This window comes from Phoenix dactylifera, chromosome 3 (assembly GCF_051530095.1).
Source record: "Phoenix dactylifera cultivar Ajwa chromosome 3, Ajwa_hap1_PhDact_Kaust_v1.1, whole genome shotgun sequence".
NCBI lineage: Eukaryota > Viridiplantae > Streptophyta > Magnoliopsida > Arecales > Arecaceae > Phoenix > Phoenix dactylifera.
In genome coordinates, this window is record NC_143192.1 from 33,679,176 (window position 1) to 33,702,296 (window position 23,121).

Below are 23,121 nucleotides of genomic sequence, written 5' to 3' on the forward strand. Positions count from 1 at the left end.
GAGCACAGAAAGGCCGAGCACAGCAGGCCGAGACCAGAAGGCTGAGCTGACCTCAGAAGGCCGACCTCGTCGTCTATATGCTGCGGCCATGCCCTGCAGCAGCCTCACCACACCATGCTTTACTTGCCGGCCACGCCACGACATATTAATCAGGAACCATACCCTGCTACGACTGTCAACGCCTCACCATTCCCAAGAATGTACTGCACTGCGCGCCACAAGCAAGCTCTGGCTACGCGCCATCTCCTTCCATGATGGGAACGGGCCATCCACGGCAACTCATTACTTCACACGCCCACGTCCAATCGTGACGGTAATCCATTAATTTGCCCAGTCACATCACAGGTAACCCTGCCACTCTCCCTATAAAAAGGAAGGCTTCTTCCTCCCAAAAAAAAGGGCTTCGGACTGGGAAATGCAGTCCCTCTTCTTCTCCAAACTTAAGCCTCCCTCTGACTTAAGCATCGGAGGGCCGGCGCCGGAAATCCCGGCCACCGGCTTTTTGCAGGCCCCCCACGGAGGACGCCGCTCGCCGACGGATCGCCGCCCGCCAGTGTTCGCCGGAGCTCCTCCTCCTCGGTTCGCAGCCGCCCCCGGGTCCAATTTCCAGCAACAGTTACTTTGTTTTTCCCTTCTTTTTTTCTATTAAAAGTGCCTTAGAGAGAACAAGAATCTTCTCTTCCTGCATTGCATGTCTGTGTTTTCTGATACTGACCAAAAGATGCTGCGATTACAAGAGCAAGCAGTTTCAGATATGCCATTCAAACTATTCTTTCCGCTTTTCATTTAAATAATGTTAATTGAAAATATTTCTTGGCTCAGGGAGGGAGGGAGATCCAACATTCGTTTTTATTGAGTTGTCTAAGAACACATAAACTGGTACATGTTTTGTTAACGTATACAAAAAACAAAAAGGTAATTGACAAGGAGATCAAGCTAACATACAACCATGTAAAGATAACATCCAGATGACATTTTCTGTTGCTTGATAAGAATCTCGAAATCTTTGAAGAATGGAAAGATCCATGATGTTGAGAATGCTGCTTGAAATGCTGTTGGATCTGATGCCCGAGGCAGTTTTGCATCCATGGTTGCAGAAGTATACCCATGTGCACCGGTGCCACTTCCTGCACTGTGGGTACCGGTGGAGGACATGCTTCGGTATCTGAGCGACTCTAGTCGGAGGCCGAGCAATGCAGAGATAGGCATCGTGGCGGCTTACTTAGTCTATCATATATGGTTGGACAAGAACGACCAGCTGTTCGAGGGCAGGCGGTCGTCCCTATGGGCTGTGATGGAGAGAGCCTTGCGGCATGCGGTGGAGGTTACTAGGGTGGCCACATCGACCTCATCTGGGAGGGCTAGGGATATCTGGGATACCTGTACTATTGTCTTAGCGTCTACGTTCAGTTATTTCTCTTGGGTACTCCCACTCCCTAGTTATTTTAAGGTGAACTTCGATGGAGGCATGGCAGAGGATGGCGCCTTTGGGGGCGTGGGTTTTGTGATTAGGAACCACGGAGGAAAATTTATTACAGTTGGAGGGCGGAACACACTTAGATTGACGGCAGTGGGAGCAGAGCTGCGGGCAGCCTGGGAGGATATCTTGTTTGCAAGATGGGTGTTAGGGGCCGACAGCGTAATCCTCGAGGATGATTCATCTACGGTGATTGACTGGATCCGAGGAGTGGACAGGTACAAAGATGGCCATCCGTTGATACGAGACACGCAGATTGGTGCAAGAGCTGACCGCCTGTTAGATTGCTCATGTATATCGGGAGGCAAACAGTGCAGCAAACTGGGTCGCCTTTTATGTTGCTCGGCACTCGGGGTAGGTCATCTGGACAAGCCTAGCATGCATTCCACACTCTTTGTATTGTTTACTTTCACTTGATATGGCTGGTTGTGCTCACGTTAGAGGTATATAAAATGAAATACCGTTTTGACCGAAAAAAAAAGAATCCAAATTGATGGAGCAAATTGTTCATCTTCCCTAAGAGAATGTAATGCTTTTCTTTTCCGGAGTTTTTTAATTGTGGGGGGTGGGATGGCTAATATCCTGCCTTTATCCAGCTGAAGTGTGGTTGTGAGTCTAAATTGTCAACAAGACATTTAGTTTGAGATGAAAAGAATTCTAGAGAAACAAAAGAGGTATCAGCAGAACAAAACCTAAAAAACCTCAAAGAAAATTAAAATATGTTGGTTGGAAATAAATGGGATTGTAGAATCTAACTTGAGCATTGTTCTTCCAACCGACAGCTCTCCTGTAGATACTTTCTTAAATATCTATGACTTTCTTTCCTTGAAAAAACTTCATATGAACTTTCAAATATGTGCTCAAACTGTACTTATGAATGCAATTTGTGCATTCTTGATGGTGCAAGATCATCTGCTTTTTGTTTGATCTCGTGACTTGGGAAGGTGGTCGTGGAACTTCCAAAGCAAAAACTGCCTTGAGAAACTCATATGATGCAAAGAAGATCGCTCCTTGAGAAACATACATAGCCAACCTCGGAGTCAAGCCCCTGAACACGGAAAAAGAGAAAATATCAGCTTATAGCAAAATTTTAGGTGAAGTAATCTCAATACTGAAGATTGCAAGCATAATTACATGCTTAGAGCATAAGTGAATCAGCTGTTCAATTGTCAACAGAGGAAGAATGATTGCACGGATTTTTTGGGGGAAAAACATGGATTCATTTAAACTATGTGACAGAGAGATAATGAAATTACAGTACTAACCTGTAAAGACCTTGCAAGCCTTCTTCCCTAGCTATTTCTTGAAGCGCATGAAGAACCCCATTGTACCTTCCAAGAGTTCCAGGAGCCTAGACAATAATTTCTTATTAGAAGTACAGAACTCTCTAAGCTCACACATGTAAATGGTTACGAGGCATAACAAAGTATCTGATCTCATATTCCCCAAGTTGATGATCATATTCAAGCCATCAGCTTCAACAAATTGCTTTCTTGCAGTTGTTTAGTTACTTATCAGGTACTTTCAGTATTCATTTTAGTTAATTGCATCTAGCGTTCATTTAATTGGGACTCAAAGGAAGGCCTGACCTCATTATGACTTTTGTAATCAAAAATGCCTCCCTAGAATTAAATATTTTATGATTTTGCTCTCAAAACTACAAATAGTACATTTATCAAATCTAATTAACTAATCGCAAATAATACATCTACCGAATATAATCTAACTTATCTAGCATTTTCTGTCCAGCCCACCTGGCCAGATTCTCAGCAGGTCTGCACAAGGAATATCGATCTGCCAAGTTGTACTGGCCTCAAAATTTTAGGCCTGAGTTGATTTTGGGTCAGGGCCAGGCACGAGCTGGATATAAGTTTACCTTTGTTTAGCTTGCCTGCCCCAAACAATTTATATATGATCAATATGTCAATAATTCCTAATATTATCCTTAGTTTCAACTCTAAAATTGCTTCCTCCATTCCTTCACGCACTTCCCCTCTCCTCCCACTTTGGCAGCTTTCCCTCTCTTTCCTCTATCCCTTCATCCCTTCCCTCCTCTGCCTCCATAGACGCACCACTTGTTAGCGACTACTATTGCACCCAAGGTATGCTATGTCCCCTCTCTATCAACTTAATCCCTTAATCTCCATCTCATGGCTCTCCTCTCCACTCCCCTGCACCACTCTCAACTACACCCTCTAGTACCTAATCGCTGGTCCATGACTCCTCTCTTTCCCAAAACTAAACCACAACCCCAACCTTCCTCCTTTCTCTTTCCCAAGCATCACCTCTACCCATGTAGGCCTAGCCCCTCCCCCTCCTTAACCCCCGTATCTCTATCAAGGCAGCCATGAAATGAAGGTTGCCTTTGAGTGTTGAACCTAGGGTTAGGCCATGCAGAGCTCATCTTACCTCAGGCCTATGGTTTAATTATTTAATAATCAGGCTGAATTTGGGCTATATTAAAGTAGGTGCAAAGTTAGCTAGTTTAGGCTCCTGCCAACTATTTGGCTCTTGACGTTGCACTATGACCAGAAATGAACCTGGCCCAGCCCAAAAATGTCTAGGTTTATTTACTATGAATGACACAATATATTAGAGTTTCCAAATATTAACAAGTTTATGTAATAGTAAATTGTACCTTCAGAAGTCACTATACATCTAATATTTGACCAGTAACAATTAGAACGATGCTTATAATATGCCCAACCTTAGAAGTTTTTTGTGTGTATCCTCAACTAACAAGAATAGAACTTTGGATTGGTTCGTTCCCCAGATTAATAGGGGTCTTAAAACTGTGGCCTTGACATATATGACTTACAAAGCAAGCGAAAGATGATTCTGATTTAAATATTTTATTTCTAATGATAGTTGAATATTCATTATCTTTTTGATTATATAAGTTGAAATTCAAGACATTCTTGGACAGCAAATCCTGAAAGTGAGACATGGAAGGAAGAATTCATGCATCTTAGTGCATCAGAACAACACAAATAAATTTAAATAATAGATGATGCCAAATGAAAATGGATAAGGTGAGGCTTAACTGTTATGGTACAAAGGCAAAATGCAGGAATTATTTATCAAAATTTCTGTACTTGGAATAATTAAATTCTATAAGAAAGAAGAATCGGAAGATAACCAACGATAACCAGCTAGATCCTTATCAATCAAATCATTTGATATGGCGGTCATGGGGCCCAAGCACAACCCAACGGGCACATAGACTGGGCCTGAAGCCCCAACCCTTGTGCACACCCAAAGTGCTCCCGTGATGCCACGTGGATGTCAAAAAATCCACGTGGACGTTAAAGACCTCGCATGCGGCCACCGCTGTCCGGCCACCTGCACTGAATTACCCAACTGCCTTTCGAATAAACAAAATTTAACGGCTCACTCTCCATGGCAGACGCGTAATATGAGTGAAAGTGAAGCCCGAAGTCAAACTTACAATCGATCTCATTATATAAGGAGTGGAGAGCTAACCCATTTACCGACCACCCCAGGAATCAGGATGGAGAAGAGAGGAAGAAACCCCCCATCCTTCGCCGCGGTTCTCGCCGCCGCTGTCTACTTGCTATACTGCTCCGCAGGCGCATCGGACCCCCTCGAGGATCCCAAGATCCGGCCGGTGACGGACCTTGCTGGTCACCGCCGGGTGGGAGCCACCGAGCGGCGATTCCGGGATTTCATGAGGAGATACGGGAAGGAGTACGAGAGCCGGGAGGAGTTCGGCCGCCGGCTGGGGGTGTTCGCGCGGTACCTGGCGAGGGAGGCGGAGCACCAGGCGCTGGATCCCACGGCGGTGCACGGGATCACGCCATTCTCCGACCTCACCGAGGAGGAGTTCGAGCGGGCGTTCATGGGAATGGCGGCGAATTAAGCATGATAAGGGCGGCGCCTCCGCGAAGTATCCGACCGCGCCGAGGATGGACGTGGACGGGTTGCCATCAAGCTTTGATTGGAGGGAGAAAGGGGCTGTCACGGATGTGAAGATGCAGGTAAGTGAATCCGGGATTTGGTTTGCAGACATTGGCCGGCCTGGACACCTGTGTCCGTGCTGGAGAAAGGCCGTCATGCGTCGTCAAGTATACGAGTTTCCAAAGTCGTAATCGTATAATTATATATTTATAGATAGATAGATAGTTCATTCAAGGAGCTGTTGGGAAGGCAATATATTGGCAATGGCTAGAATATGAGTGACTTTACATAATAAGTTGAACTACAAATCATCTGTCATAGGAACGCGAAAGAAATTCTTTGTTTCATTCCAACATGCATGGCTTTTACTGTTGCGAGAGATCATCTGAATTGACGGGTTACAAATTATGAATCATCATTTTGACAATGGTTAGAATATGAGTGACTAAGTTGAACTATAAATCATCTATCATATGGAACGAGAAAGAAATTAAACCAATCGTCGTGATAAAATGAGAACCAAATCAAATTGTCCAAATTGGCAATCGGCAATCTGATGCCAAACTTGTACCATTATATAGTCAATAAAGTTGACCCGGCTCTGGACAGCTGTGGAAGGGTGCTATATGCTGAGGATTGGAATTGGCATTGGAGTAGGAATTGTTTCCACCCTGGATATATAGGAGTAACGAAAACTGCTGGTTGCTTTTTCTGAAGGCATTTAGAATTGGAAGAATTTGTTAGAATTCTTCTTTTGTGAACTGTGAATTGTCAAATGTGCAGTAACACCCGTAATAGTTGGGGAGTTGAATTTGTTAGAATGTGATTTTTCTTTTGGACAAAAAGAATAAAGAAGAAGAATTTGGCCTGGATTCAGGTCTCACCCTCATTATCCAATTTTTGGCCAGATTTCATCCCGTCCTAATTCTCCTAAAAAGAAAAAAAATGCAAAACAATATATTTCCAGCAAAAAGATAATAATACTACACTCATCATTCGATAAGGACCTGGATTTGGATTTCTTTTACTTTTTGTTTGGGTTCAGATATCAAGTCAGAATCACTGCGACTGACGGGTAACTTAATGCTATCTCGAGTAACAACTCAGCTGCATGGTAAACAAAATTAGTTACGATTAGAAACCTAGCGAGGGTGGTTTGAAGTTTCCTTACTGTCCCATGAATGACGTACCATTTTGGATGGCACAGGGGAACGAATTTGGTCGTAATGGATTGCTCAAAGAAACACTTATAACTAGAAATTGGAAAACAACAAAAGTAGGCAGTGCAGTTACGTGAGATATGAAGCTGCATGAAAACTACTTTTCTGAAATGGGTTGGTATTTTAAATGCAGGGAAGCTGTGGATCTTGTTGGGCATTCAGCACAACTGGAGCTGTTGAAGGAGCAAACTTTATTGCAACCGGGAAGCTTCTGAGCCTTAGCGAACAGCAGCTCGTAAACTGCGATCACACGATTGTGCATCCACTGCTAAATCTTCCTTTAAAATAGATGAATACGGTTCTAGAATTCTGCTTCTTCCTCTTTTCTTTTTTTACCTCTGATGCACAATAGTAGTTTCGTAATTGTTGTTGTTTGCAAATATGAAGTGCGATACGGTGGAGAAGGATGCATGCAGTAATGGGTGCAATGGCGGTCTAATGACAAATTCCTACAAGTACTTAATGCAAGCAGGTGGCTTACAAGAGGATAAGTCTTATCCTTACACTGGAAAACAAGGTGAATGCAGGTTCAACAAGAGTAAAGTTGCCGTTCGAGTCACAAATTTCACCAACATACCTCTTGACGAAGACCAGATCATGGCCAATCTAGTCCATCATGGTCCTCTCGCAGGTAAAGCCCCCTGTAGGGATCTTAACACTACAGGAAAAGGTACATTTTCCGATGCTAGGGAAAAGCGTCGGGATAGTTTTGATCAGCGCGAAATTTTACCGACGCTTTTTAGAAGCGTCGGTACATCTTTAGAATCGACGACGCTTTTAAGCGTCGTGGTAAGCTGGACCTACGACGACGCTTATAAGCGTCGTCGTAGGCCAAATCCTTTCCAACCCTCTCTGCCTTAAAAAGTCTCGTCTCGTCTCCTCTCCTCTCATTCAAAAGGGTCCCCATCTCCTCTCCTCTCCATCTCGCTTCCCGAGCTCCGATCGGCGTCCCCGAGCTCCGATCGCCTCTCCATCTCGCTTCCCGAGCTCCGATCGGCGTCCCCGAGCTCCGATCGCCTCCCCATCTCGCTTCCCGAGCTCCGATCGGCGTCCCCGAGCTCCGATCGCCTCCCCATCTCGCTTCCCGAGCTCCGATCATCGTCTCCGCGCCGACATCAATCCATCGCCTCCCCATCTCGCTTTCCGAGCTCCGATCGGCGTCCCGCGCCGACATTAATCCATCGCCTCCCCATCTCGCTTCCCCGCCACCGTCGACCTCGCCCTCCGGTTCCCTTCTTCTTCTCTCGTTTCTTGCATTTTTTGCTCTTGGCGCTTCTAGTATTTTGTGTTGATTTTTGGGGGTTTTTTCAGATCCCTTTCCTTTCTTGGTGATTGCAGGTGCTTCCGGGATAGTTTAATATCCAGTCAAGAAGACTGCAATGGCTTTAGGAGAAGCCCTGTTTGATGAAGAGCTCGGCAAACCTATAGGGCAGATTGTTGCCGTATGCGGCCGCAACCAGATACTGAGTTCCACATTGCAGTCAATTAAGTGGAGGGTCCCTGTGAAGGTGGTGTAGCTGGTCTGAGATAATAATTAACAAGCCTGCATTGTTGGTACATTTTAAGCTTTTGTTTGTTGAGAGCTGTTCAATATTGCCTTTGTTGTCAGATTAGAGGATTTGAGACCCAGATGGAGAAATGGATGGGTGCTTGTGATTGTATCATAACAAAGGTACCATGGTTTCCTAGATGTCCAGATCAGTCTGCTAAGGAGTTTTTTTTCAGATGGCTTCAATGTGCTCTCGTGTTTGTAGGCAGGGCCTGGTACAATTGCTGAGGCATTGATCAGGGGACTTCCTATCATCCTCAATGACTTCATACCTGGACAGGTCAGTGTCTACTCCCTACTGTCCTGCCATCTCTGTTTCATTCCAACCTCATTAAGTGCCCATTGACATGTTCTCCATTAAAAGGGCTATATGCCATAGCTAGGCCTCTTATTCAAACTACTGGTTGTAGTCTGAATCAACAAGATTGGTGTTTAGTTAGCTGCCATGTTCTAAGTGCATGGAGAACTGTAACAAGACTGGTATTTACAGAATGAAGCTATTTCCATCCAAAGAAAAAAAGAAAAAAAGAAAGAAAATGAAGTTATGGATGATGTATCATGATGCATGAATCTCTACACAAGTGTGTGCATGCATATCTGTATCTCCAACTTCATAAAAACCAAAGTACAAGACCATCTGCATTTACTCCTTGGAAATATGACTCTGGCCTTGGGTCTCATTCTGGTCTTGCAGGAGGTTGGCAATATCCCATATGTAGTAGACAATGGAGCTGGAGCTGGACTCTTGGCGCTTCCGTGATTGCAGGTGCCTCCGGTTCCGACTTCACAAATTACATATAGATAGTTTAATATGTTTGATGTGTAAGCAAGGTAATCAAAAATACCTTATTATATATGATGAGACAGTAATTGTACAATATATTCTTTTTCTTTCCCTATGTTAACTAGATATTTACATCAGAAAGAAAAACTTTAACCAGATATTGGCCTTCATTATTCCTAAAGAGTCCTATATACATCTCAAATCATAAGTTCGAAGGGGCATCTTTCAAAGTTATGATTATTACATATTTTGCTATTTTTCAGGAGGCAAGGCATGAAAAGCTTACTCAGAAACTTAGAATTATTATTATGCTACTTCGGAAGGAAGTTATTGAAATGGCCTAGCTGCCAAATAGATATCCACTTGCTATGAAAATAATTGCATTTTAATTTCTGCATGACAGCAATTTGTTACATTAATCTCATCATATAAGCTTGTCTTTCAAATTATAGCAAAGGAAGCATCAGTGATTCGGCATAAAGTTTTAACTTCTTTGACTTTTTGTAAAACAATAAGCTACAAGACAACTCATGTATATATGTATTTTGACCTTTATAATTTACATTCGTATTTTTATTTTTTTTAAAAAAAATAGCAATCCCGACGCTTTAAAGCGTCGGCCAAAATACATTTGCCGACGCTTTAAAGCGTCGGCGAAAACGCAAAACTGGTTGTTTTTCCCGACGCTTTAAAGCGTCGGCGAAAATGCAAACTGGATTGGGCTTTATCGACGCTTTAAAGCGTCGGTAAAGCCGTTTTTACCGATGCTTTCATTAGCGTCGGCAAATCCATGTTTTTGCCGACGCTTTCTCTTAGCGTCGGCAAAAATCGGACCCACGCCCACCTGCCCGACGTCTGACCTACGCTTTGGGTCGCGTGGGTTGGGAATTCGCCGACGCTTATAAGCGTCGGTAGAGACAAAAAAAGCGCCGGGAGTTATTCCTTCTTTTGTAGTGTAATAAAACTTCCGTTTATTGCAATTATGTCTCTTTCTCCATAACAGAGCATGTACGCGTTTTCAAGTTGTAAGCTCGCTCATTTCCTAGGCTAATTTTATACTGATCATTTATATTTGCTTTTATGTTCATGCAGTAGGATTGAATGCAGCTTTCATGCAGACATATGTTCGAGGTGTCTCATGCCCATTGATCTGCTTCAAGCGGTGGCTAAACCATGGGGTGCTGCTGGTTGGATATGGAGCTAGAGGATTCTCCATTCTGAGGCTTGGGTACCGACCATACTGGATCATAAAGAACTCATGGGGAAAGCAGTGGGGAGAAAATGGATATTATCGACTATGCAGAGGCCACAACATTTGCGGAATCGATAGCATGGTCTCTGCAGTGGCAGCAACATTGGCCACAGAAACTGGTTAGTTACAAGTGTATGTTCGTGTTTATTTTAGAAGCACGAACTTACGTGACACTAAAAGTATGCTGCAGCAAACAATGTTCGCTTTGTACATATTTGTTGTTTTGTTGTTACAAGTAACGTATTTGTTGTTTCGTGTATCAATGAACCTTTCTATCCAGAGGAGTGCCAACCAGCTTAGAGAAGAGGCAAATTGAAAAGAGCAATCCAGACCATAGACCTTATCTGCTAGGAATTCAAAAGAAAAAAAGAAGCTTTCCTCCAACCATTTGAGGATGAGATTTGATGGTTGCAGCAACATTCGTGTTCATGTTCGTATTTGTATCAATTCAGTATTCCACCACCCAAAAAAATTAACCGAAGCATATTATTTAGATTTTTTGAATCTATATAAGTATTTAGGATCTACTCATTCTATAGTAGATAGAATGAGTATTTAGGATCTACTCATTCTATAGTAGATAGGACTAAACATACACCCATACGGTTTTTATAGTATTTTTTAGGAACAAAGGATAGAACGAAAGCCATTTTTTAGGAACCTTCGCTTCTCTCTCTGGCTTGGTTCTATTATTTGCTCGTAGAGCTAGTAACCAATATTAGCATGACCAAAACCAATTTCTAAATTCTTACACCGAATTCTCCTAAAGTTAATCTTTACAAAACTGTACTTTTTTCATGGGGGTTCAAACTTCAAACTGGGTGAGAAAGGGGAAACTTCATCTGGGAGGGAAAAAGAGAGCAGTTTTTGAAGCTAGTGCTTGGGGGTTCCCTGAGAGCAGAGAGATGAGATGGAACATAATGGTAAGCCGAATGAGATCTTATTCCTTCTTCTAACATTGATATATTTCATGCAAGTGAATAGACAAAGTCACAAAAGCGACTTACCTTGCATCTCCCAATCCTTCATCTCCTTTATTTCACATATAACGATGAAGTGTACTTGAACATCATTGCTTATCTTAGCTTTGCACCTACAAATCCTTCATCACATTCACTTTACATATCATTACGAGGTGTACTTGAACATCCTTGTTGCATGTCTTTGTTCATGGAGATGATGCCACATAGCTGGTTGGGCCAAAGAGTTACGGGACGAGTAATAATAATAAAAATTAAAGCGCTTCAATGATGAGGAATGTGTTGTGTAGAAGAAATATAGAACCATACAAGTTAGGTTGTCGGCAAAATTTTTAATCATCTAAAAACTATTAGTATATTAAAGTCCACCGCACATTCTGTCCTGTCCTGGAATTCATGGGACCCAATGTGTTCCATATAGCTCGAGTGAACTGCAATTAGTATGTATATGTATGATAAGTTAATTAATAATCATGATTATTTATGATATTAATTTAAGTATCAGCTTAGCTATGAGGATGCATTTAGAAATCCAAAATGTGGTTGACGGGGAGATTGGACATAAGTACTGATTCCTCCTTAATATTATTTTTTTCTCTCTATAATTTGCCATTTGGTGCTGCATTCACCTATGGCTGAGAAATAACAATCAACTCTCCATAATCAAATCTGCCCAACAATTCAAACGTACTGGAGAAGATGGAGAACAGAGGCGCGTGTACAAACGCAATCCATCACTATTTGATGTTTTGAATGGGGGAACATACTGATTGAGACGAGGATAGCAAAGGATTTGCAGAAGAGACACTACAAAAGAAAGGATATCTCCCGGCGCTTTTTTTGGTCTCTTCCGACGCTTTTAAGCGTCGGCGAATTTCCAGCCCACGCATCGCAAAGCGTCGGTCAGACGTCGGGCAGGTGGGCGTGGGTCGGGTTTAACCCGACGCGTCAAAAAAGCGTCGTCGCTCTATGCCGACGCTTTTAAGCGTCGTTTATTTTATACAAACCCGACGCTTAAAAACGTCGGCGTACTTCAACCGACGCTTCCCACCGTATTTGTATTGGACTATGCCGACGCTTTTAAGCGTCGTTCATTTTATACAAACCCGACGCTTAAAAGCGTCGGCGTACTTCAACCCACGCTTTCCACCGTATTACATGAATTGGACTATGCCGACGCTTAAAAGCGTCGGTTTAGGCTACTTGAGCGACGCAATAAAGCGTCGTTAAACATCAAAAATATGGGTTGCGAACTTCTGGTAGTTGTGAACTTGAGGTTTGCTTTCTCTGTCTCCTTGCATGGCAGTTCTTCTTGCAGTCCTCCAGACAGGTGGGCATGCTGTATTTTCATCCAGACCAAAAAGATTTCTAGAAACAAGTGGATTAGTGGAACCATCTTCTAGCTGCTTTCAGAACAGAGGAATATCTTCGATTACCATACCCAGTCAATTCTGCAAAATACCAGCACAAGGGATAGAATGGAAACTGTGTTGGAGTTAACTTGGAATTACCAATAAATACAAGAAATCAACCAGTTCTTTAGTTGCCCTCTCAATCGAACAAATTTTTTCAGAAAAAATACGTTCGAGTCTTCCTGAAAGCTATCAGTACTCCATGGCCAGAGATCGAGAATGACGTGGCGCCATGATATCCGCAAGCCACACGTGATCTGCCCCTCCACCCGCTCGTGCACCGCAGAGATCCATGTGAACGCATCCCTCTGGTGGACCTGCTGTCCCGTTTCCACCGTCGTCCTCACCCGTGTGATGCGAGTCGTGCAACGTGTCGCCATCTCGTTTGATCGTACAACGTGTCACTTTCGTCACGGTCCATCTGTCCCCTCCTGTGCCAATCATGGACCCCACACCAAGTGATGCGTACCTAAGCCGTTGGATGATGGTGGTCCTTGTACCATGTGGTTTTTCTCTTTCTGCAAGGGTGTTTTGGTCTTTTTACTAAATACAGCTATCTTTCCCTTGGGGGGTTCTATATACACCCCCCCTATTGCTAAGGACACCCCCCAAAAACCAAAAAGAAAATACCCAAACTAACCTTTAGTGTAATTACCATATTGCCCTTGAAATTTTCTCAGTACACCCCCCCTTCCTCCTCCTCCGTTTCGTTTTGAAAAGAAAAAAAAAAAAAACACCCCTCAAACCCCCCTTAAACCCCTCGATCCATTTACATCGTTTAGGCGATCTTTGAAGGAGATTTAAGCCCCATTCGAAGCATGGACAAGCAACTAGTGATTTGGGACGAAGAATCGGCCGCAAAGGTACGTGTTCCACCTTGTTTCGAAATTTTTTTTTTCACGATTCGTGCTCCATTCGGCACTGGATCGCCGAACAAAAGGCTTCTGTTCGGCTGAACAGTGCCGAACAGAAGCCTTCTGTTCGGCAACCCTCAACCGAACAGAAGCCTTCTGTTCGGCTGCACAGTGCCGAACAGAAGGCTTCTGTCCGACACTGTGCAGCCGAACAGAAGGGTTCTGTCCGGCTCTGTGCAGCCGAACAGAAGCCTTCTGTTCGGCACTGTGCAGCCGAACAGAAGGCTTCTGGTGCCAAATCGCGTGCCGTGCTGAATTTTGTGCCGAACAGATCCTCTGATTCATTAATTCTTGGTGATAAATTATTTTATATGTAGGGCTATGCTACAACCGAATCGAGTATAATTGGATCAGAATTTGTACTGGATTACACAAGCGAATTTACAACTTACGAGGTATTATAATGTATTGTGCAATTTTGTATTAGTTTAGCGAGCTATTTTTACAACTGTGTACTTACATAAATTGTTTAATGTATAGATCTTCAAGAGTAGAGAGGACTTGTGTAATTGGTGTCGTGAAGCTGGGAGGCGAAATGGTTTTGTTGTTGTAATCAAATCATCCGATGCAGGTACCATTTCTAAGAAACCCAGAATTACGTTAGGTTGTGAGAGGGGTGGGACGTACCGAACCAAAAAAGAAAAGCGAATAAAGACTGCCTGTGGGACAAAGAAGTGTAGATGCCCTTTTGCATTAAGAGGAAAGAAATTGGATACTGCGGATGATTGGATATTACTGGTCGTATGTGGAGTGCACAATCATCCCGCTGCAGAGAATCTGGAGGGGCACTCATATGCAGGGAGATTATCTGAGCAGGAGACGGAATTGTTAGTGGATATGTCGAAGAGTTTGGTTCGTCCAAAGGACATATTATCCACATTGAAGGAAAGAGATGCCCTCAATGTTACGACTATCAAGACTATCTACAATGTACGTCAACGGTTTAAGGTTGTAGAGAAAGCCGGGAGGTCTGAAATGCAACATCTATTAGGTAAATTATCAGAGGCTAAATATATTGAGTGGCATAGGAATTGTACTAATACGGATGTTGTGCATGACTTATTTTGGGCACACCCTGGCAGCATTGATTTGTTCCGTGCATTTCCCCGTGTGTTGATAATGGATTGCACGTACAAGACGAATAGGTATCGTCTTCCGCTCTTAGAGATTGTGGGGGTGACATCTACTGACATGACATTTTCAATTGCTTTTGTATACTTAAATTCTGAGCGGGAAGAAAGCTATACTTGGGCATTAGAGAGATTGCGCAGTGTCATAGCTGATGATGTTTTGCCTGAGTTGATTGTTACAGATAGAGACTTGGCTTTGATGAATGCAATTCATAGAGTATTTCCTACTGCTAGACATTTATTATGTAGATGGCATATTAGTAGGAATGTTTTGGCCAAGTGCAAAAAATTTTTCGAATTGAAGGAGAAATGGGATAAATTTATTATGAGTTGGAATGTACTAGTGCTGTCCTCCACGGAAGACGAGTATAATGATCGCTGGAGTGCACTGCAGAGAGAGTTCGGTACCTATCTAGATGCACTACAGTATGTGTCAGATACTTGGCTGAGCAAATACAAGGAAAGATTTGTTGCGGCATGGACGGATACATGCAGGCACTACGGAAATGTGACGACAAATAGGTATCACAAATAAAGACTCATTTAATTTTAATTTGCCTCAATTGTTATATCTAACTTTCATTTGTTTACTAGGGTCGAGAGTGCACATGCAAAGCTCAAAAAGCAGCTTGGATCAAGCCAAGGAAGTTTCGAGTCATCTTGGACTAGAATACATGGATTGATTGAGTTGCAGCACAGCTCCGTTAAAGCCTCATTGGAGAAGAGTTTATTGGTAGTGCAGCACAACTTCAAGCCAGCTGAATTCAAAGAGTTGCGAGGTTTCATATCTATAAGTGCGTTAAATCATGTCCTCGCCCAATCGAAACGAGCCAATTCAGTTGGGTTTGATGATTCAAATTGTGGGTGCGCTATTCGACGCACACATGGTATACCATGTGCTCACCAGATTGCGCGGTACAGGGTGGAAGGTCGGCCCATTCCTCTCGACTGCATAGATCCTCATTGGAGGAAACTTGATATTGTGCCTACCCCCCCCCCCCCCCTCGTGCAGCCAATTCAGTTGAGTTGTGATGCAGAGTTAGATTTGATTGCGCTACGATTCAAGAAGTTAGATGGGGCTTCTCAATTGCAGATGATCAAGAAGTTACGAGAGATTGCAAGTCCAGATAGTACACCTCTTTTAGAGCCTGCAAAACGGAAGACCGGTTCTATACGGAAGTCCGATACGGGATGTGCCGTGCCGAGATGTGCCGATACGGGATGTGCCGTGCCGAGATGTGCCGATACGGGACATGTCGGTACGTGCCGTGCCGAGATGTGCCGATACGGGACATGTCGGGACGTGCCGTGCCGTGCCGGTACGGGATGTGCTGAGACGGATAACTATTTGGATATTTCTGCCATTGTTACATATTTTCTATCATTTGATATTATTTGCAGGTTTTTCGTACTAGAGCCCAGTCACATACGCCCATTATCTATATTGATGCTATTCCTTCTGCCTTGAGACCATACATCCAGCATATCAAGGATGTAAAAGCTGATGGGAATTGCGGATTTAGGGCAATAGCTGACTTACTGGGATTTGGAGAAGATGACTGGGTGCGTGTTAGGAAGGATTTATTGCAAGAGTTGCAATGTCATTCGGACCACTATCGCACATTATATGGTGTGGAAAGGACGATTGCTGAGATCACTCATGCATTATCATATTATGATGATTGTCCACCATATGACAGATGGATGACTATGCCGGACATGGGTCATCTTATAGCATCCTGCTATAATGTTGTCCTATACCATCTCTCGTTGCAACAATGTCTGACCTTCCTACCTCTCCGTTCTGTGCCAGTACCTCTTCTATCCCGCAAAGATATCGCTATCGGATTCGTAAATGGAAATCATTTTGTTGAGGTACTACGTTCACAACACTTGCGAATATTTAATTTTGCTTATTTAATTTTGCTTATTTATAATTTTGTAGCTATTAATATTTTCTTATTTCTAATTTTGAAGGTGTTCTTGTTGCCGGGACATCCCGTTCCGCCAGTAGCGACCAACTGGCGAAAATATCATCTTCCTTGTGCTACCGGATGGAAAAATTCATATGAAGCCCGGATTCAACAGTTCAAAGAGAGCATCTCACCTAATGTTATAATTAGCGAGACAGTAGAGTTAGATTGATTGTTTATATATGTACAATTTTTGAAAGTTGTAAATTTTTTTGGGCTCTTAGAGTCATGTACTGTGAAACTCCATCATCAATATAAATCAAAAAATATCTGTCTTCGCATTGTTAGATTGATTGTTATGTGCACTGTTATATTTGTGTAAAATAGAACGGGCCAGGCTTTACAAAGATTACACGTAAATGTACCAAAAATATATATTTTTCATTAATATCAACAGTTTCAAATTACACAAAAAAAAAAGTCGAAGCTACATAATCAAAATAAAGGCTCCATCATCAATCCCTATGACGCCGTCGTCGACGCGTGTACTGCTGTACGTCCGAATGAGAGGGTGCTGGATCCGAATGAGAGGGTGCTGTACTCGGGCCAGGCTCATCACCCAGAAGTAACTGATGCATCTGACAAATAGCATGAAATAGGTGCCCGGCACCTAGTGACGGCCTCTGAGGGACCCATCCGTACAATGTCGGTACTGATACCGAGTGCATCTGCAATACGCCGCCGGTGCATGTCAGCATCATCATGACCTCCCCTAGCTCCAGAATGAGTACTCGAGCGCAGATGAGGAGGCTGAACTGCAACGTGCGTGATACGGAGATACCACTCCATGTATCCCGGTACGCTGTCTGATGGCCGGGTAACTGGGTGGCTCCTGCTCGCCTGGCTCAGCATGTGGTCCATTTCAGTTTTATACTATATCGCATATTAAAAGTACTGACAAACACAAGCAAATGGTAATATGATACGTACCTCATCGATGCTCAAAAGGTCCAATGACTCACGTAGAACCACTAAATGGTCCATCGTGGTACGGGATGGAGTACCGGGCATCCAGCGGTGCACGCGGGGACTGGCATCAGTATACTCAAGCGACGGGTGAGGACTGAGTGCTGGAAAATGCTCATAAATCCATGCCTGCAGAAGCGTCATATAACCACTGATCTGTCTCACTGATGACCTCGACGCAATCCCCAACTGCCGATACAAATATGCTAAGGCAGCTGTACCCCAGGCATATGTGCTCACCCTATCCAGATCCCGCAGTAAACACAGATACGCTATAGGCACCCTGGTCCTACTCTTATCAGCAAAGAGTGTGCAGCCTAACAAAAATAACAAATAGGCTCGTGCTGCACACTCTATCCTCTGCTGGCTGTCTCTATCAGATACAGAGTGAAACTGAGTCCTCAGCCACTCCATCCTCACAGACTGACCGCGCGATGACAGTACCTCCTGACGCGCGTCTCCAACTGACACCCCCAACAACTCCACAAGTAGCTCCTCAGCATCCCGATCACTCATCCTCTCAGGAGAAACTGCTACTGAGGCACCTGCGACAGGAATCCCTAAAATGGCGGATACATCATCCAACGTGATAGTGATCTCGCCAAATGGTATATGGAAGGTGTTCGTCTCGGGCTGCCATCTCTCTACGAAGCCCGAAATCAGAATCTTATCGGTGAATCGATAAGAGCACTGTACTAACTCTATGAGGCCCGACTGCCTCAATAGTGCTTTGAACCTGGTATTTGGTTGGTTTGAAGACCACCACTTCCATTCACCAACCTTGGCAGTATGGTTCATGCACTTTAGTGGAGCCCGTTCCTGTAATATAAATGTATAATTACTACTACTTTATAAAACATCAATAAACAAAATATAATGCTATAACAAATAAACAATACCTGTTGCCTCCAAATGGAAGCTGCTATATGCGTCCTGAAACTGATCAAGACGGACTCATCCTCTGGACCTCCTGGACATGGTCCAACGGACTCATCGTCTTCGCCCCTAGCGGGCATATCATCATGCTCTGACTCAGGAGAGGGCGATGGCATATGAGCAGGCTCGGGAGAAGCAATCCTAGCACGACGTCTCCTAGCTGACGCCGTAGGTCTAACTCTGGAGGGACCGGGATCCATGTCTGAAAATATAGAAATTCAATGTTAGGCTATATCAAAGAAAATAATTCAATTGCATACATAAATGATAAATGATAAAACAAGCCAAAAAAGAAACAAGTTACTTCTTGGAATCTACATGATTGGGTTTTGTGATAAATAATTCAATGTTACTTCAATTGCATACATAAATGATAATTCAAAAGTATACGACTCGTAAACTCAAGACATAACTCAATAATAGACTTTACCTAAAACTATGCCGCAGTTCTTAGTTTTTGTTTTTAGTTTTTGTTCGTTAACTAATGTTGTGGTTTTATTATTTGATAGAGCATTTGATATGAGATAATCATTCCAAGATCAAGAATGACATCGATGAAGGTAACAAGATCATCATATTTGGATGCACCATGTTAATGCTATATGATAATGATTCTAAATTATCCCTACTTCTCAAATTACTATCTAATCTAGTAATGAAAAACTTGTCCTTGATGTTGGGTATCCAATTCACCCTAAGGACGTGATCTAGGCTAAAATTTGGGAATAAAAATAATCCTTAGTCTAGCAACAGAAAAAAAAAAAAAATTTGGATTCGGCCCCATGGGGACCAAGATACATTGGGTCGGCCCCATGGGGCCGACCCAATTGCAGCGGGTCGGCCCCATGGGGCCGAACCGAAGGCACTGGTTCAAAGAACCAGTGCCGAACGATTTGGGGAGGCGGGGGGGGGGGGAGCTACCTCGAGGTGGTCGTGGAGGCGCCAGCGAGGTGCTCGTTGCTCGGGAGATGGCCGGAGAGGTGGTTCCGGGAGAAGCCGGCGAGGTGGTCGGAGATCGGGAGAATGCCGGCGACGAGAGGGAGAAGGGGGAACGGGGGGGTTTTGGGCGTTGGCGAGGTGCTTTGGGCGGAACAGTTCAAAGGGAGACGGAGGGGGTTTGGCCGCCGGCGAGGTGCTTGAGGCGAGGTTTTTTGGGCGGAAGGGAGACGCCGGCGGGTGTTTTGGAGGGGAAGAGCGGGGTGGGGGGGGTTTAGGGGGTGTAGAGAGCAATTTAGGTGAGGGGGTGGGGAGGGTGGGGGGTAATTTAGGAATTTTTAATTTTTTAGGGGTGTCCTTAGCAAATGGGGGGGTGTAGAGAGTATTTAATTTTTTTTTAATTTTTGGAGGTGTCCTGAGCAATAGGGGGGGGGGGGGGGGGGGGGGTGTATATAGAACCACCCCTTTCCCTTTCGTCTCGTTTCCGGTGTTCCGGAGGAGGAGAGATCGGGTTTTCGTGTTCCCTCGGACGTTCATGGCCCTGATTGCTCACCGTAGACCCGATATTTCTATCCTAGATAACCAATCAGATGCTCCAACGTGTCCTCAACAAGGACACGACCTCGATGGTTCTTCTCCCAACCAGCATCCGTGCGTCCTCATATTTATTCGTATGCGGGTGCCAAATCTGTTGTTAGAAATTCGCATCGCGAAGGATGAATGCTGGATCTTGTGCTCGTACAGGAAATTCTCTGCGGGCGTCTTCTAGGACCACTGACCATCGCCAATGTCTTACGTACTCGACCCATGCACATGCGCATGCACATGGGCGACCGTGTACCGACAGATCGAGAACGTACGCGTAAAAACCTCCCCCCACCCCCCCCCCCCCCCCCCCCCCCCCCCCCCCCTCTCTCTCTCTCTATATATATATATATCTGAAGTAGCTCTCACGATCCACCCACTGTTTTATAACTTCTCTCCTTCATCTCCTCCTCCTCCTCCTCCTTCTCTTCTACTACTAGTACTACTACCTATAGATCACTTCGTCCCGTATTAGCTGCGTTCACTCTTGATTTGATGTTGTCTCGAGTGCTCCCTTACCCTCTTCGGAGGTCATTGGTGGCGCACCATAGCTGGAAGCCAGACAACGAGCTAGCACCAATTTGCCCCCGATGTGATTCCTCCAACACCAAGTTCTGCTACTACAACAACTACAGCTTAACGCAGCCTCGCTACTTCTGCAAAGGTTGCAGGAGGTATTGGACCAAAGGGGGAAACCTTCGGAATGTCCCCGTCGGCGGTGGGTGCCGAAAGAACCGGCGGGGGGTGTCTGCGAGGCCGCAAGCCAATCATCCTGCGTCCCAGAGCGATCTTAATTACGACAGCCATGGATTGCCGGATTCTTGTCGTTCCAACCATGCACAGCACGATGGCATGCCAGGGAGTTCCCATCATTCCAAGAACAGCGACCTTCCCCCTTCCGATGGATCCACGATGGACCTCGCGCTACCCGAACTACCGGGAGAAATCATGGACGAGCCTTTCGTCAGTGTGATGGAAGGTGCCCCGAATTCGGCAATGAACCAAATGCCTGGCCAAGGATTGAATCAGCTTGGAGGCAGGGAGATCACGGAAGCTCTATTTGAGAACCAAACATACGCAGACGACAGCAACTTCTCTCTGGATCCAGGCAGCTCTGAGTCAGTGGCATTCTCCTCGGAAGGAGGAGTTACTGGTTATGACATTCCTGTGTCAGATTGTTGGGTTGCCCCACCAACTTGGAATTACCAATAAATACAATAAATACTTCATCTCTACGAGTAGATGAAGTATCAGCAACCTACAAGAAAAAAAATACTTTAGAAACTAAAAATACGAAAGTCATCACGCTCATACAAGAATACATTATAATTATATAAAATATTCAAATATATTTAGTTATGTACCGGAGGAGCAAATCTCTGCAAAAAAGATGAAATATGGTCAAGCTGATCCTGCAAAGATTGTATCTTCAACTCTTGGCTCTGCTTCAACTCCGCCATATCAGTCATATGACTCTGCCTCATCTCCTCTATTCTTGTCTCATATAACTGCTTTATCTGTGCCATCTCTGTCTTCAAACTATAAACCTCTGCAGTGCTAGTACCTTGTCTGGCATCTTGGGTATATCGGCTCACTGCAGACAGCTGAGTGGGGGTAACTCCGATACCGTAACCCCTCACGCGACCATAACGTTCTGGGCCCATCAATTCTGCATAGACCTGAGCCTCGACGCGACTGGCCGCGTCGGATGATGATGACTCCCCGACGCGCTCTGAAATGAGATTTGTAGCTCTTTCCTATATCTCTCTCAAAAAAATAAACAGTCACATTAATAATTTAAAGGAAGTAAAATTAATAAAATAATTATGATCAAATAAAAAATGAATACATACAACTATATCTCTCGACTCGTCCCGGACAAAGCTGCCATCTCGGTGAGTGTGGGTCATCTTATAAAACTCTACCTCACCAGGCTCCCTTCCATGCTCTACTATCTACACATACGGAAAGTATATTGCCAAACTATATATCATGATACGTGCTATATGTTAGTAGAGTTTCAAATAGTTTCAAACAAACTTACGAATTCATTTCTACGTCTCGCATAACTCTTCGAGCCTGAAGTATGAGGAACTGCTTGAGATGCTCGTGCAGCTCTGCCAATATTAGAATATGTCTGCCAAAATAAAAGCACACAGTATAATATTATTCAATGTATATATTTGCAATCTATATTAATAATAAATATAATATAAAATATTGAAACGATATACGTGACCTGTCCTTTTTCAGAAAACCAGTAGTGAACAAGCTCCCTCCACTGCTGAGGGTATACATCAGGAGGAGTCACACGAGCAACCTCCTCCTCTGTCATACCCTCATGCTTGAAGTCCGTCTTCAATTTTGCTTTATATTCTTTCCATTTGCGGTTGAGGGACTTTAGCACCCAATCATGGCTCTCTGGAGGGAGTACAAACTTACCCTACAACAAGATACAGAATGTTATAATAATATAGAACCTCAAAAGTAATATTATGGTAGTAAGCAAATTAACACACAGGAGGGGTCAAATTAAAAAGAACAAATTCAATTCATTACCTGTATAAGTCTAAGAAGCTCAACCTTATACGAAGGAAGCATGTCATTCCACTTCGTAGAGTTGAGCGGACACAGCTGACCCTTGCGTGCAACCGATCCTAAAAAGCTTGATAGAAGACTTCCAGCTCTATTGATGGGCTGCCCCAATTCGTTGCATCGGATGATGATCTTCTCACCCGGAGGAAGCTTCCACACATCCTTTGCTTGAGTGGGTCCCCGTCTCGTCCTCACCGTCCCTTGTCCATCTATTAAAATTAAAAAGTCTTAAAAAGTTGAAGACAAATATGAACATAAAATTTGAACTTTAAATCGAATTATCCTGGATCCGAAGCTCATCCTCCGGACAATCAGCAGGAGGCTCGTGCTGAGATCCTGACTCGTGCTACTGGTGCTCACATGGCTGCTGGGACTGCAGGGACTGCTCAGAAGTAGATCCCACCTGAGAATGATGGAACTCCACATCTCTAAATCGTCTCCCTCGGGGCATATTGTTACCTGGTATGCACAAAAAAGAATCAATATTTGGTTAA

The 23,121-nt window shown here is 44.0% G+C and overlaps 1 protein-coding gene, 1 long non-coding RNA gene and 1 pseudogene across 4 annotated transcripts; 2 read left to right on the forward strand and 1 right to left on the reverse strand.

The window, feature by feature from the left end:
* The first annotated feature begins 4,949 nt into the window (after positions 1–4,949).
* On the forward strand, positions 4,950–10,422 carry LOC149768051 (putative cysteine protease RD19D; annotated as a pseudogene). The gene is made up of 4 exons (XR_016399844.1): positions 4,950–5,475; positions 6,749–6,871; positions 7,003–7,246; positions 10,041–10,422. The product of XR_016399844.1 is annotated as a putative cysteine protease RD19D (transcript).
* A 2,740-nt stretch (positions 10,423–13,162) lies between these two features.
* LOC149768052 (uncharacterized) lies at positions 13,163–16,896 on the forward strand. Of its 2 annotated transcripts, XR_016399846.1 has the most exons (3): positions 13,163–13,455; positions 13,824–13,901; positions 16,614–16,896. It is a non-coding gene; the product is annotated as an uncharacterized LOC149768052 (long non-coding RNA). The 2 variants fall into 2 exon arrangements; XR_016399845.1 differs by having other exon boundaries at positions 13,163–13,901.
* Positions 16,897–21,179: 4,283 nt separating this feature from the next.
* LOC149768053 (uncharacterized) lies at positions 21,180–22,873 on the reverse strand. Its single transcript, XM_089929914.1, has 6 exons — positions 22,592–22,873; positions 22,272–22,475; positions 22,077–22,169; positions 21,886–21,987; positions 21,397–21,789; positions 21,180–21,290 (listed from the first exon to the last, which is right to left on the reverse strand). Exons 1-6 carry the CDS (start codon positions 22,631–22,633, stop codon positions 21,180–21,182), a joined length of 945 nt encoding a protein of 314 aa, XP_089786040.1. The 5' UTR covers positions 22,634–22,873.
* Between the last annotated feature and the right edge of the window lie 248 nt (positions 22,874–23,121).

Excerpts from the sequence above, each read along its gene's own strand:
- LOC149768053 (XM_089929914.1), bottom strand. The coding sequence starts at position 22,633 with ATGCTTCCTTCGTATAAGGTTGAGCTTCTTAGACTTATACAG. Across the intron at positions 22,476-22,591 it reads AGCTTCTTAGACTTATACAG|GGTAAGTTTGTACTCCCTCC; the intron begins GTAATGAATTGA and ends ATCTTGTTGTAG. Across the intron at positions 21,988-22,076 it reads CGAGACGTAGAAATGAATTC|ATAGTAGAGCATGGAAGGGA; the intron begins GTAAGTTTGTTT and ends CCGTATGTGTAG.